The sequence below is a fragment of the Sus scrofa genome, chromosome 15 (genome assembly GCF_054392235.1).
Source record: "Sus scrofa isolate SSC_HxYL_T2T_F1_AM1 chromosome 15, Sscrofa_HxYL_maternal_Yorkshire_Landrace_v2.0, whole genome shotgun sequence".
NCBI lineage: Eukaryota > Metazoa > Chordata > Mammalia > Artiodactyla > Suidae > Sus > Sus scrofa.
The window spans coordinates 154,360,557-154,374,991 of NC_139397.1; the positions used below are offsets into that span (position 1 = coordinate 154,360,557).

General features: G+C 56.8%; 2 protein-coding genes across 57 annotated transcripts in view; both read left to right on the forward strand.

Moving 5' to 3' along the window:
• Positions 1-9,468, forward strand: part of SEPTIN2 (septin 2) — a 34,381-nt gene extending 24,913 nt beyond the window's left edge. For 7 of the 11 annotated variants that reach the window (XM_021074597.2, NM_001243793.1, XM_084998100.1 and 4 more), the window contains 5 exon segments: positions 233-378; positions 1,459-1,542; positions 2,987-3,044; positions 5,269-5,371; positions 7,584-9,468. In XM_021074597.2, the coding sequence (XP_020930256.1) occupies positions 233-378; positions 1,459-1,542; positions 2,987-3,044; positions 5,269-5,370 (390 nt within the window). In that variant the 3' untranslated portion in view covers position 5,371; positions 7,584-9,468. 11 annotated transcript variants of the gene reach the window in all.
• A 2,105-nt stretch (positions 9,469-11,573) lies between these two features.
• The window catches only part of FARP2 (FERM, ARH/RhoGEF and pleckstrin domain protein 2), an 83,754-nt gene continuing 80,892 nt past the window's right edge, over positions 11,574-14,435 (forward strand). For all 46 annotated transcript variants that reach the window (XR_014830358.1, XR_014830357.1, XR_014830366.1 and 43 more), the window contains exon 1: positions 11,574-11,659. The gene's annotated coding sequence lies outside the window, so the exon portion shown is untranslated. The remainder of the gene's footprint in view (positions 11,660-14,435) is intronic.

A 14,435-nucleotide genomic window follows, 5' to 3' on the forward strand; every position in this document is an offset into this window, starting at 1 on the left:
GGTAGGTTTGGTTAAAATAGCCCTTTTGTTTTGCATGTATTTTGGCAGGGCTGTCACCTGGGCTTAGGATTCTTACTCCAGGTGCAGGCCGTTTTCGGGTGACCTGTCCCACGTGGAAAAGAGCTGCCACGTGCCCTGCAGGGTGTGCCTTGCGGTTGGCAGCGATGCACTGACCGCACCCGTGTTCCCATGGGTACACGAGGGTTGAGGTGCCCTGTGTGTCCTCTTCTAGGCCAGCATCCCCTTCTCCGTGGTTGGATCCAATCAGCTGATCGAAGCCAAGGGCAAGAAGGTCCGAGGCCGGCTGTACCCCTGGGGCGTCGTGGAGGTGGAGAACCCGGAGCACAACGACTTCCTGAAGCTGAGGACGATGCTCATGTGAGGGCGGCCGCGGCCTCGGGCGGTGCCTGGCGGGAGCTGCGCTTGGACCGCAGGGGGGGCTGTGGCCACCGTGGCAGAAGGCCCTTTCCGCCCTGGGGCTGCGGCGAGCTGGGGGCTGCGCCGGGGCCTGTGGCTGAACACGCTCTCCTTCCTAATCTGGCAGATCATGTCCATGCGAAAGGCAGACTAGACCTGAGCCGTGGTGGCCCCACCACACGTGGGACGCCTCAGGCTCTCACACGAGGTGGCCCCGCCAGCCTTGAGCTTCTCCAGTTGGCTCTCAGCAACCAGAACAGACCTGATGACAAAAACAGACTTTTTTCCTCCAAAAATAAATGTCACAGTTAGTAATGTACGGCATTGCCGTGGCTCTTGAATGAAGAGGCAGAAGGAAGGTGTGCGGCTGAAATCTAACGCCTCTTTCATCAGAAAGTTTGCAGATGCTGCTCCAGGTAGATGGGGCAGAACCGGCAGTTGCTGTGTCTGCCCCGTCGGCCTCGGGCAGTTCGGTGAACTGAAATCACTAAGCCTTCTGTTCGAGTCACTGCTCCTGCTGTGTCAGGTGTGGAAGCTGTGACAGTGCAGCCCAGCCCTCCGGCAGTAGGCCCTTGGTCCTGTCTCAGAGCTGGAAGCTGGGCGCTTTGCTCACTCTGGAGCCTGGAGTACTTGAGTGTCGTTTCGCACGGTGACTCGAGGGGTCAAAGAGCTGCTTTTGCCTCGTCCGATTGATGCTGCGTTTGAGCGGTTTCTCCTCAAGCGCCTCGTCACTGGGTGCCGATCAGCTCCTTGTGGTGGGAAGCGTTACGCTTACGAACCCACAGACGTTTGAATTAAGTCCTTTCAGAAAAGTGTGTTCTTTTCAGACAGTGTCCCTAAAAAACTTTCTAGAGTCTCTGCAGCGGGACATGCTCATGCAGAGATGGGGTGCCCGTGGCCCTTGGAGGCGTGCACGGTCTGTTGTGGCCCAGAGACCCCGCTTCTCCCGTGGCAAAGGGACTCAGCCCCTGCCGTGTGCCCTGTGCCCTGGGCACGCGTGGTGATGCAGGTGGCCAGCCCTGTGCTCCTCTTCTCTTTCAGCACCCACATGCAGGACCTGCAGGAGGTGACCCAGGACCTTCACTACGAAAACTTCCGGTCCGAGAGGCTCAAAAGAGGCGGCAGGTTGTTGCCCGGGTTGCGGGGTAGCCCCTCCTCCGCGCGGCCAGCTCGGCCTTGACCGCGAAGCAGCCCGTTCTGGTTTTCTACTCGGAGCTGTTTCGAGACCTGTTGCCAATTTAATCTCATCATGGGTGGTTTTTTGAGTTTTTGGCTTCTTTGGACTGTTCCCCCCCCCCCACTGCCCCCGTTTTTTGGCCGCCCCCCAGCATATGGAGTTCCTGGGAAAGGAGCAGCTCTAAGTGGCAGCCAGACCTCAGCTGCAGCTGTGGCAACGCCAGATCCTTAACCCACTGTGCCGGCCTGGGGTCGAACCTGCGCCCCAGTGCTCCCAAGATGTGGATCCCATCGTGGCCCCGCGGCCGCGCCTCTCTGGCCGGTCCAGGGCGGCTTTGTTGGCGCTCAGAGAGAGCAGCTCTGGACAGAGAGATTGTGTTGGACGCTGTCTCCCGGGTGTCCCTGTCAGCCGGGATGAGCGGGGACAGTGGCTGCTGCGGACGCTCACCGTCCGCGTCACCGCGCTGCCGGGGTGTGTGTGAGCTCTGCATCTCGTGGCCCCATCTGTGCCCAGCAGAAGCGCGAGGGCGTGGCGCGCGTCCTTTTTCTCCAAGGACGTCTCACGTTTGTCACAATCGCCGCGGTTTTACGGGTGCGGGTTTGTGTGCACACATGAGGACTACTTTCAAGTCTGCCGTGTGAGGTCCGCGATTTGGGGGCCGGACAGGAGGAAAGGATTTAGAGGCAGCAGGCACTTCCATCTGAGGACGGCAGCCAGGTTGTGGCCCCAAGAAAGTCCTGTGAGGCCTGTGTCACGCGGGTCCCTGAGGGCTCCTCTGCCTGGACACACTTGTCCTGGTCCTTTTTTTTTTTTTTTTTTTCCTTTTTAGGGCCACACCTGTGGCACATGACGTTCCCAGCCCAGGGGTTGAATCGGAGCTGTAGCCACCGGCCAGCACCACAGCCACGGCAACGCGGGATACAACCTGGACCGGCGGTGCTCACGGCAACGCCAGATCCTTAACCCACTGAGCAAGGCCAGGGATAGAACCTGTGTCCTCATAGATGCTCATCGGGTTCACTGCCCCGAGCCACGACGGGCACGCCTCCTGGTCCCTTTTAAGTACCGTGGTTGTTACGGTCTCAGTTCGTGGCTTAGCTCCGAAGGGAGTCGTCACACAATATACCTGCTGGTCTTGAGCAGGCGAAGATGAGAGCTTAACCCCCGGCTCAGAGTAAGACAAAATGTCTTGAATTTTTCCATTTTGTGTTCTTGTTTCCGTCATTCATTCTTTTCTTACTCATGTTGTTAATCGGAAAAACGGTACAGATGTGTCATCCGCAATAGATGTGTTTCTCAGAAACGCGAGGTGAGGCTTTACTTGGGGCGTCTGTTGTCAGCAGTAACTGTGTTTGCGGCAATGTCATGACGGTAGTTTCTTTCAACTCTTAGGAAAGTGGAAAATGAGGACATGAATAAAGACCAGATCTTGCTGGAAAAGGAAGCTGAGGTACGTAGAAAAGTGTTGTTTTTTTTGTTTGTTTAATCTTTTTTGCTTTTTCTAGGGCTGCACCCGTGGCATATAGAGGTTCCCAGGCTAGGGGTTGAATCGGAGCTGTAGCCGCCAGCCTACACCACAGTCATAGCAACGTGGGATCTGAGCCGCGTCTGCGACCTACACCACAGCTCACGGCAACGCCGGATCCGTAACCCACTGAGCAAGGCCGGGGATCGAACCCGCAACGTCATGGCTCCCAGTCGGATTCGTTACCCACTGAGCCATGACGGGAACTCCAGAAAAGTGTTTTTTGAGTCTAAAATGGGTATATCCAAAAATATTATTTGTAGTTAGCTTATTATAGTTTTTTTTGAGAAGGAACATGTTACATATAACTAAGCTATTTTATTATATATACATGTGTGCTTAACAATATGCATATATATACATATACACATGTTCTCTCATTTGATCTCCGAGAACAATTTAGTGGGAAAAGTTGGAGAGAGAATTTAGTAACGTGACTGTTTTTTTTTTTAAATGTTTAAAAATCAGTAGTTTCCCTGTACATAGACAACGGAAATATAACGAGAGGAAATCCCATTCGCCAGCAGTAACAAAAACTTAGGAAGTGTGTGGGCTTATGTAGGGGAAGAAATTAGAAGAAGCTCTGCTGAAAACCCCCCAGCCGAGCACCATGGATTAAAGGATCTGGCATTGCCGTGGCTGCGGTGTGGCCCAGGAACGCGATACGCCATGGCATGTGGCCGTAAAAAAACAAAAAGAAAAGTAAAAACTACTTTCAAAATTTAATAGGAATTCCCGTCAAACAAATCTGACTAGCATCCGGAAGGACACAGGTTCGATCCCTGGCCTCACTCAATGGGTTGAGGGTCTGGCGTTGCTGTGAGCTGTGGTGTGGTTTGCAGACATGGCTCGGATTCTACGTGGCTGTGGCGTAGGCCAGTGGCTATAGCCCCGATTCGGCCCCTTGCCTGGAAACCTCCATACGCTGCGGGTGCAGCCCTAAAAAGGCGAAAAAAATTTGTTTGAACAAACAGGGCTTTTAAGGTAGGATGCTCCAGGCAAAGATGACACTTCTCTCTAAATGTAACGCGGTTCCAGAAGGCTTCTGGGTGTTTGCCAAGGTCTCCCTTTTAGGGGAGAGTTTGGTAAAATAATCCCTTTTGTTGGGAGGGCGGACACACAGGAAGCTCTGAAGGGCACACTAAGGGGAAGAGGCTTGCTCCTGCTGGCGGCAGCCTCGGGCAGCAGGGCTCCTGAGGGGCTTGGGCTGCAGATGTGCTCTGGGGGCAGGGTGGGCGCTAAGCTGCTGGGGTTGTGGGGTGCAGGCACGGGCAGGAGACTAAGAAATCGGGCCAGCCTTTTGGGAACAAAGATAAAACTCACTCTTTGGCCCCATGAAGTCACTGTGGATCAAATATTTCAATGTTAAAAACGTAACCACATAGTCCCCTGAAGAGAACGCGGATGGGTACCGAGAACACTTGCCTGGAGGCCTTTCTGAACACCCGGAAGCCACGCTGATAAGGCCTGATGCGGGAGCGGGAGCGGGAGCGGGAGCAGGACCACTTGAGCGGGGGCCCTGCTGCGCACCAGGAAGCCGGGCCAGGCCCGCCCCAGACGCTCGGTCCCTCTGTGCTGGCCGTCTTGTCCTGCGTTTTGAGGGGAAAAGTAGCTCATGTTGTTTTTCTTCTTTTTTCTCTTTATTGATCGTTCTTATTTTTTGTTTGAATTGATCATTTTTATTTGAATTTATTTTTGATTGAATTATGTAACTGAATTTATCTTTTTTTTTTTGTCTTTTTGCCTTTTCTGGGGCCGCTCCCGCGGCATATGGAGGTTCCCAGGCCAGGGGTCTCATCGGAGCTGTAGCTGCCGGCCTTCGTCAGAGCCACAGCAACGCGGGATCTGAGCCACGTCTGCGACCATCACCACAGCTCACGGCAACGCCGGATCCTTAACCCACTGAGCAAGGGCAGGGATCGAACCCGCAACCTCATGGCTCCTAGTCGGATAACTGAATTTAAATTTTATTTATTTGTAGTTTATTTGAATTTTGCTCGGTTCTCTGTAGTCACTGGCCCTTGTGCCGCTGTGTAGCAGCTGGTTGGGACTCGCTGTCCTGTGTGGGGAAGGCACAGACGCTGACGTGGACGTGCCGGGACGAGAGCCCTGGGCACCCACAGCGTGTCCCTGCGTCTTGTGTCCGCAGCTCCGCCGCATGCAGGAGATGATCGCAAGGATGCAGGCGCAGATGCAGCTGCAGATGCAGGGCGGGGACAGCGATGGCGGCGTTCACGGGCACCACGTGTAAGGTAACGAACGGGCCTGGACAGCGGCCAGTAGGTCCTGGAGCTCCGTCCTTCACCCCTGCTGGCCCAGAGGGGACAGGTTGCTCCTGAAGAGACAGAAGCTTCGCCACCCCTCCCGTCCGGGGAGGGTTTCATGTTGCCTGAGCTTATAAATGTGGCAAGGCTTTCCTTCCCTCCTCCCTGCTGGGGCTTCTCTCCCCACGGAAGCCGCGCTCCTGGTCAGTGGAGGGCAGCGCACCCACGTGCCCGCACACAGACACGCTCACAGGACTCGGAGAAGCAGTCGCCCGGGTCCCCAGGTGGCTGAAGGACCTGACAAAGGACGCGGAGCACGGGGCCCCCAGGGTGAGGTCTGAGAGGGTCCCCAGTTCCAGAGCTTCTGTCCCCGAGGAGCTGGGGTACGTCAGCAACCCGGACGCTCTCCAAGCCCCCACTTTGGGCACAGGCTCCTCTCGCCTCTCTGGAGAGGCTCCCGAGCTGGAAATGACAGGCTTTTGTCGTGGCTCTTTCTGGGGACCACCTCCGTCCAGGAGCCCTGGTCAGGAGCAGAGGCAGGACTTGGCCTGAGACGCTCCCAGTGCCCTTCCCACCTTGGGGGCGCCGGATTCGAAGCGTGTGCAGGGCCGCCAGAGACCAGGCACTACGGTTCACGCTCAGACAAGGTGGAAGGAAAAGTGCGTCAGAACAGCTCTTGTTGGTGCTACAGTTAGAAGGGTGTCAGAGCCAAAAGGATCTCTTCCCAGAGCGTTTCTAAGCGTCTCTGAACCCGCTTAGACGCGGTGGAGACGGGGCGGAGGGCGGGGTTGTGCCCGGCTCAGGGGCACCGTGTCAGAGACGGCTGCCCTGTGCCCCGCCACGACTCCGCTCCGACCACCGCACTCCCTGGGACCCGTGGACGTCTGGCTGTGTAGACTGGCCGCCCTGCCTGCGGGGGCTCTGCAGACACCAGGGGCCCAGGACGAGGAAAAGGCCAGTGTCCCGTCCCTGCCGCCTGCGGACACTCAGGTGGCTGCCACCTCCACCCCGAGAGGATGAGGGAAGGGGCCAGCGGAGGAAGCGGTTCCGTGGGGTTGGGGAGGGGGCCCAGAGCTGGGGGGCCGCTGGGGTGCCGGTGGCAGGGACCCGGCTCTAGGGCAGGAGGTGCTGTCATGGCGTGAGTGACCGCACGCTGAGCTGACACTGAGGACCACGGAGATGGAAGTCAGACATCTCCGGAGACCCAGGGAGGAACGAGGGCCTGTGGGGGCGGCTCCGGGCCTTGGTCTCGAAGCCCAGCCCTTGCCTTTCTGCGGCGTATTGGGAAAGGTTTTAGTTGTGAAATACATGGACAAAAGGACGCCAACACACACGTACAGAGTAACCACTTTTTCTGTGGGGGTGTTTTGGGTTTGTTTGTTTGTTATTGTCTATTTTAGGGCTGCACCCTCCCAGCACAAGGAAGTTCCCAGGCTAGGGGTCGAATCCGAGTTGTAGCCGCCGGCCTACACCACAGCCCACAGCAACGCCAGATCCGTAACCCACTGAGCAAGGCCAGGAATCGAACCCGCATCTTGATGGATACTAGTTGGGTTCATTACAGCTTCGCCACCACGGGAGCTCCCACCCTTTAAGGGAGCACCCACGGAAGCCCACCTGGCCAGAGTCAGTTGGTTTTCTTTTGTTGTTGTGTTGAATCCTTAGAACATCTCAGGGGTGCCAAGTTCCCACTTGGCTGAAAAGGACATGGATGCTGGGCCAGTGTTTAAAACAACCTGCCTTTGGGCACAGCCCTTGTTAATTCTCTGACCTCCTGAGTCCAGAGCACGGGCAGCTTTGGCACCTCACGGGGGATGGGGTGGGGGCTATTGATGGTAAAATGCAGAGAAGCTTGACTCCTGGAGGGTGGGGTTCACTTGAGGCCGGAAGGAGCGAGAGACACCAGCTCATTAGCTCTGATCTTGCTGCTTCTCTTTTTAAAACTTTAGTCAGGGAATTACAAGACGTCTCCTTCTGGCACATGAAATTAACTGTATTTCTGTATACGTCTCGGTTCTGTGGGACTCCTGATTTCTCAGAGCTTCGCAAGTGGCATTTTGATTTCCGTCGACTCTGGCCTGAGCCGCCTTCTGCTCCGTCTGTGGCCTCTGTTGCTGTGCGGAAAGAATGGTGCTGCTCACTGCCCAGGGCGTAGGCGCTGCGTCCCTCCCACTTCCACGCGTTGTGTTTTGTTTTCCAGGAACCATCTCGCAAGACCCACATTCCGATGAGCGGCACAGCTGCGTGTTCTCACGGCGGCTGGAAGGGTGCCATCCACGGTCTATAGTACCTGTGCCTGAGAAACTAATTTTTCAGAAACTTTCGAGGTGTTACTTTGTATGAAGTATCTTAACATTTATGTTTCATTATGTTATACTTTCTTCTTTCTTTCCTCCACCGCAACTAACCACTGACCTTAGCATCGATTCCCGGGGCCTTCAGCATGTAGAGTAAATCACTGAATTCGACTCGGCTGGCCTCACCACCCAGCCCCGATTTGTTTCTAGAAGCAGACAGATTTCCCGGACTGTTCTGAGTGGTGCGGAGGGACGGGCTGACCTGGCGCAAGGCTGTCCACTCACCAGGTCGCCACGTGAGCTTGACTTCCTGGCTTCTGTTGGAGCCCAACACCTACAACCAGTTTTGCTGCTTTAACTCAGAACTGATGATTCACCTGCGTGTTGATCTGTTTACCAAATGAAACAGTTTTCTAATGAGATACATGTTTATACTTAAATAGCTTTTTCTAACGTGGGCTTTTGGGGTGAATTTTTTAACAAGCCTCTGGGTTCCGATGCTAGGTCATTTTTTTAAACCGCTATGCATAGAACTCTCCACCAGCCACGTTCTGTAGAGTAGGTCACCAATACTAGTTTATTCTGCTCCAGGAAAAAGCCCTGCGTCCACGAGCAGCAGTTTTCACGGTGCAGCTAAGATTCCGACCTACACGGTGAGAGGCAGTAAGCGGTTTCCACTCAACTAAATTTAAAACATGACTTAAGGAAAATTAACAAGTGATTGTGCAGAAACCACCTTGGTAATACTTTACACTGCAATCTTGAATGTGCTTTGTGTAACGGCGGCGGTTCTAGAGGCCCCGCCTGGGCTGTGGGAATCAGGGTCCTTCGGCGGCAGCCCTGGGGCCTCCGCCCCACGGATCCTGAAACACACCCGGGTTTTCCTCACGGTAACGTTCTAAACAGCGTCCAGGCGGATAGCAGTGATCCTTGCTCTGTGCAGACCGTCTGTCCGCGTGCTGTGTGAGAATGGAGGGTCTTTCAGATGCGCGCCGGGGCTGGCTGGCCGGTGCCCCCAGTCGAGGCTGCCCCCGGATGGGTTTGTGTGCTCTGCGGCCCCGTCCCGGCCCTGTCCTCCCGCCCAGGGGCCAAGGTGCTGATACTTCTGCTGCCTCGGGAGGTGGGGCCCAGAAAGTGACAGCTGGACGCTCTGGGAGGAGGTGGTGCTGGTTCCGTTTTCTTTTCGCCAGAACAGGAGAGAATGTGTATCACTCCAAGGATGAGGAGGGTGGCTTTTGCCAGAGAGGAAGAAAAGCGGGGTGGTCGGAGCACCTTCGAGTCACAAGGGTGTCCTGCAGAGGCTGCCCTCCTCCAGACCTCCTTCCTGTCGCCTGCCTGCGGGTGGTCGGGAGCCGCAGCTGCAGGCGCACTGGGCAGATTTTACCAGGGAAACGTCTTCCCTGGCCTGAGGGCCCCTGCACGCAAGGCCAGTTGTTTGGGTGGTTTGGGCGTTGATGCCCTACGCTAGTGAACGCTGTTCAGCAGAGGGGCTGGGGCAGCATTTGAAAGTGGTCAGCGTGAGCCCTGTCCTGTCGGACGACTCCCTCCTGCGCACAGCTGCCGCCTAATGGAGATGCAGGGGTGGGCCTGCCCTGTTAGACTTTCAGATTCCCGTTTGTCTGCTGCCCAAATCTAAGTAAATACTCTTGCTAATAGATAATTGCTCTTTTACTAAGGGATAATCTTTACCTATGAAAGTGTATTTTGAAAACTTATTTTACACAGCAATTTTGTATCCATTGAAACTAACCTTTTATCAATAAAGCACTATTGTTTAGATACTGAGAATTTCTCATTGTTGGCTCTTTTTTTTTTTTTTTTTCTTTTTAAGGCCGTACCTGCAGCATATGGAGGTTCCCAGGCTAGGGGTCCAATCAGAGGTGTAGCTGCCGGCCTGCGCCACAGCCTCGGCAATGTCAGATCCCCAACCCACTGAACAGGGCCAGGGATCCAACCCGAATCCTCATGGATACTAGTCGGATTCATTTCCACTTTGCCACGAAGGGAACTTCTCGTTATAAAGATGGAGGGTCTTCTGGGAAAGAGTCAAGGAAAGCCCTGCTTTTCTTGTGTATTAAAATCAAGGGGGGGAGTTCCCGCTGTGTCATAGTGGAGTAGGAATATGACTGCAGCAGCTTGGATGACCGCCAAAGCTAGGGCTCAGTCTGTGGCCTGCAGCAGTGAGTTAAAGAACCTGGTGTAGGTCTGAGCCCCAGCTTTGATCCCTGGCCCAGGAACTTCATATGTTGGGGGGGGGGGTGTGGAGGAATTTGTACCAACAGTACCAACACCTCTGTACTGGTGATCCCAAACCCCAAAGAGCATGCCATCAAGACTGGAAAGGAATCATTTCCAGGAAGAACGATAAAAATTAGCACTGGTGAGTTCAGTGACTTCTACCCACAGAATACAAAATTTATCTCATTCACTGTAGTTAGAACTATTAAGAAATTTTGAATGTGCCGCAGGTACAGTCCTAAAAAGCAATCAGTCAAAGCAAGCATGAAGGGGTTCCCACTGTGGCACAGTGGAGTAATGATCCGGCTTCTCTCTGTGGCATTGGTGGGTTCAATCCCTGTCCTGAACACAGTGGATTAAGGATCTGGCCTCGCCGCAGCTATGGCGTAGGTCACAGATGCAGCTCAAATTCCATATCTGGTTTGAGAACTTCCATATGCCTTGGGTGTAGCCAAAAACAGAAAAATAAAAAATGGAAATGATTTTTTTTGAGAAGCTGGTCTGCAGCCCTATCTGAATGGCCAGGCGGCCCTCTGGCTGCCCACTGCACTGACCACCCTAGGACAGTTTGGGCCCCCTTCCTTCCTGGTAGTTGTCTGCCTAGACTCCTGGAGAGTGAGGTCCCGGCTGTGCAGGTCCCCTCTCCAGTATTACACCCCGCAGTGTAGCCTCTCTGACCAGGTTCTCCGCTGCGGCACCCCGCTGGCACGAAGCATCTGTCCAGGGTCTTGCCCTAGGGGCAGTGAGAACAGTGCCTGGGTTCTGACATAGGCGCTGGCGCTGGTGTCCCTGGGGGCCGGTTAGAGGAAAAGCCTGGAGGGAGCGGTGGCCGAAAGGGATGCTCTACAGAGGCTCTGACCCTCCCACCTCTGGGTGAGGAGTCTGGGCCTTGCTGAAGCTAGACTCCAGGTTTGGTCCGGATCCATCCTGGATTTACTCCCTAGGGCAGCCGCGCGGGGGCGCCCCTGACCGGGCGCGTAGACCGCGGCGGGTGCCAAGACCGGGGCAAGCCGAACCGAGTCTTGAAGAGTGCATAGGAGTTCACTGAGTCCGTAGAAGGCGCGGGCTCGGCGTGGTGTCGTGTTTCCATTCCCGGGTGGAGGTCGCGAGGCTAGAGGAGGACCGCGAAGGCTTGGAGGGCCGTGGGCCTCCCCAGCAGGGCCTGTTTCCGCCGCAGCACATCCTCGCTTGGCACCCAGTGCCTCCAGGCCACGGCCTCAGTAGCCCCAGGAGGAGCGCAATTGCCAGGTGTGGCGGCAACCGGAAGACGAGCAGCTGGCGCGGAGGGAGCTGGCAAAGGGAACCCGCCCCTCCCCAGCGCCCCGCCCCGCCCCTCCCCAGCGCCCCGCCCCGCCCCTCCCCAGCGCCCCGCCCCGCCCCGAGCGAGGCCCCGCCCCGCCCCGAGCGAGGCCCCGCCCCGCCCCGAGCGAGGCCCCGCCCTGCGAGCAGAGGCGGTGCTGCATTGCGTTCGACTCCTTTTGTCCCCTCTCGCCCTGCCCCCTCCGGTCCGTTCACCAATCAGAACTCCGTGCCTCGCTTTCTGGTCGCTGGCCCCGGAGGCCCCGCCCCAGAAGCCCCCAGGCCAATCGGAGCTACGTCCGCGGGGGCGGGGGCGGGGCCCAGGGCGGCCGGTTGGGGACCCGGCGCGCGGCGCGGGGGCGGCCCGCTAGTTGTCGGGAGCGGGCGGAGCCGCCGCGAGACCCGGGGGCCTCTGCAGGCGACAGCGCGAGCTGGGCCGCGGGTAAGGACGCCGGGCTGCAGGCGGACAGGGTCCAGGCTGCGCCTCGCGACACGGGTGGTGGAGGCCGCGGGCCGAGGCCCCAGGCAAGGCGGGCGCTTCCAGACGGCAGTCGTCCAGGGGAGTCCACACCCCGGCTTGGAAGGCCTCCTCGGGCGGCGGGCCCCGTGCGAGGAGGGCCGTGTGTGGGGAGCCTGCCTGTTGGAGGCCTGGAATGGGCGGTGAGGGTCTCGCGTGGAGGCCCAAAGTGGGCTGGGGGTCCCGCGTGGAGGCCCGGGCGTGGGCAGAGAGGGTCCCGAGTGGAGGCCCGGAGTGGGCTGGGTGTCCGGCGTGGAGGCCTGGCAGTGGGAGGGTAGGGTCTCGCGTGGAGGCCCGGGAGTGGGCTCTGGGGCCCGGGCGTGGGCAGGGAGGGTCCCGCGTGGGCTGAGGGTCCGGCGTGGAGGGTCCCGCGTGGAGGCCGGGGTGTGGGCGGGGAGGCTCCGGCGGGGAGGCTGGGGCGGAGGCACAGGTGGAAGCTCTGTCCGCGGTGTGACCACGCCTTTTTCGACCGTTCCTTAATTTCGCGTTACCGCTGGGAATCCGCATCAGGTGTTAATGGTTTCACTCCTTGAAGCCTAGGAAGCCGCTTAAGGCTGGGAGGAGCCTCTAGAGAAAATCGTGAAAGCTGGGGCCGGAATCAGACCGGAGCATCGTTTACTCTGGTGGCAGCAGCCTCTGATGGCCTTGCTTGGACTGATCAGTCATTGCTGTGAAAAACAAATCCAAACAAGGCACGTGGAAGGAAATAACTCAGTCCACAGCGAAAGGATGGGAAGATTTTTCTGGGGTGGTTTTTCTCTTTAGATTCTGTGAGGGAGCGTTGGGCTGACCTTGTGCAGATGTTCGCTCACCTCAGGAGTGCTGGGCTGAGGGCTGGCTGAACGCAGACTGTTACAGCAGACGGCACCATCCTCTCCTGCCGGAGAGATGGGAGGGGACGTTTGAGGTCCACAGGCCTGGAGTGACCCGTACTTAATAGGCCAAATCTAATGTCAGTTTTCTGTATCTCCTGGGGTTTTGCTTTTTTTTTTTTTAATGCGTTCCTTACACCAGTAGACATAGGTCGTTGTGAAGCCCTTCCTACTGGTTCTTTTTCTGGTTCTCAGCTCTCCCCATTTGGAAGCAGAGGAAGTGGAGTTGATATCGGAGAGGCAGCAGTGAGTGATGGCTTGAATCGAGATCCCAGTTCTCTGCTCAGGATTGATCCTGGGCAGCCTGGATGAAAACCAGGAACCCTATCCACTAGACTGGCCGAGGCCAAAAGCAGAATTGCCCTGATTCTTGTTCCCATTGAAAGCAAGACTGTTTCAAGGAGGCAAGGGGTGTAGAGTTTATTGTTAGCGTCACAGGACAACATGGGGAGAGACAGAAACACAGAGCCTTGGGCTGTGTGTCTAGGGCGGAAGCAAAGCCGTCATCGCTCCCAAAGGAGGAGTGAGGGTGCGGGCGTCCCCCTGGACGAGGAGCGAGCCACTTCTGTGGGACCGTTCTTCCCGGCCTTTGCCGTTGGCCCACTGCCTTGTTTTATCTTTCACACCCGACCAGACCCGGGGTCCTCCCCGACCTGCATGCCGGAGCAGAGCATGGCGGGAGGTTACCCAGACTCCTTATGGCCTGGCGCCCCCTCCCCTTCTGACCCAGAGGGGCTCTCTGCGCATGTGTGGTTGGGGTCTCCCTGCCCTGAGGATGGGGAGGACGTGGCCTCTTTGTTCTGCCCGGCAGGGCTCAGCCCCTCTCCTGATCCTATCATCATCTTTGTTTATCAAGGGCACAGAAGACAAGTGCCCGTCATTTGCCTTGTGCCTGTTGTTATTTCTGTCTTGCAGTATAGACAGGTGGCTGGTCGTGAATGTCTACCCTGTAGCCCACCTAGCTCCTGCCTCAGGAAGTGTAACTACAAGGCCAGTTGCAGTTGTGTGTCCTGGAGCCCATCTGTCTCCTGCCTCAGAGTGGCTGGTTTAGGCTCACACCCTGGCTGTGCCTCCCCAGTGCTCCTGCTTTGTTGCGAATCAACATGTGCTTGGCGCTGAGTTGCAGACCAGATGCTGCCAGGCAGCTGCCTGAACTGCAGGAGTTTGCAGGCTCGTTTAGGTGTGGAAACACCTTCCCTGTAGACTTCCAGGCCCTTCTGCTCTAGTCCCCGTCCCCAAAGGGACGTTGAAATGATGCCCTCATTGGTCTCGGCCTGAGGTTCCTAATCCACCAAAGGAGGCCCTCGTGGAGTCTGCGAGGCTCCAGCATCAGTGAAAAAGCTGTGAGCTAGATGCCTGGCACCCAGTAAGTGCTTAATAAGTGTTAGCCCTCGTGTTACCAGATGGAAGGATAATCTGAGTAGACAGCCGAGAGCGAGGTAGGCGGGGTTTAGGCAGAATTATCCTGCTTGGAGGGAGAGGCAGGGCAGGAGGGACAAGGCAGAGATGGCCTCGTGGGAGTTCCACACAGGGTCTGTCCCCTCCTGCCGTCAGGACATGCCTGCCTCTAGTCACATGGACACCTCCGCTCTCCGAAAGTGACGGCTGTTTGTTACTGCTCCTTCCCCCGTCGGGCGTGTTCCTGCTTGTCCATCACCCACTTTCTCAGACCCTTGCCAGCTCCCCTTCTGCCTGGTGGGCCGTGGGCTTCCAGCGCACAGCAGGGGGTGTCAGGAACCCCTTCAGGCTTGGGCACTGAGCCAGGGTCTCCCCTCATGCTCTCTGAGATCCAGGTCTGTAGCATCGTGGGACGTTTGCGTATTTGTCAA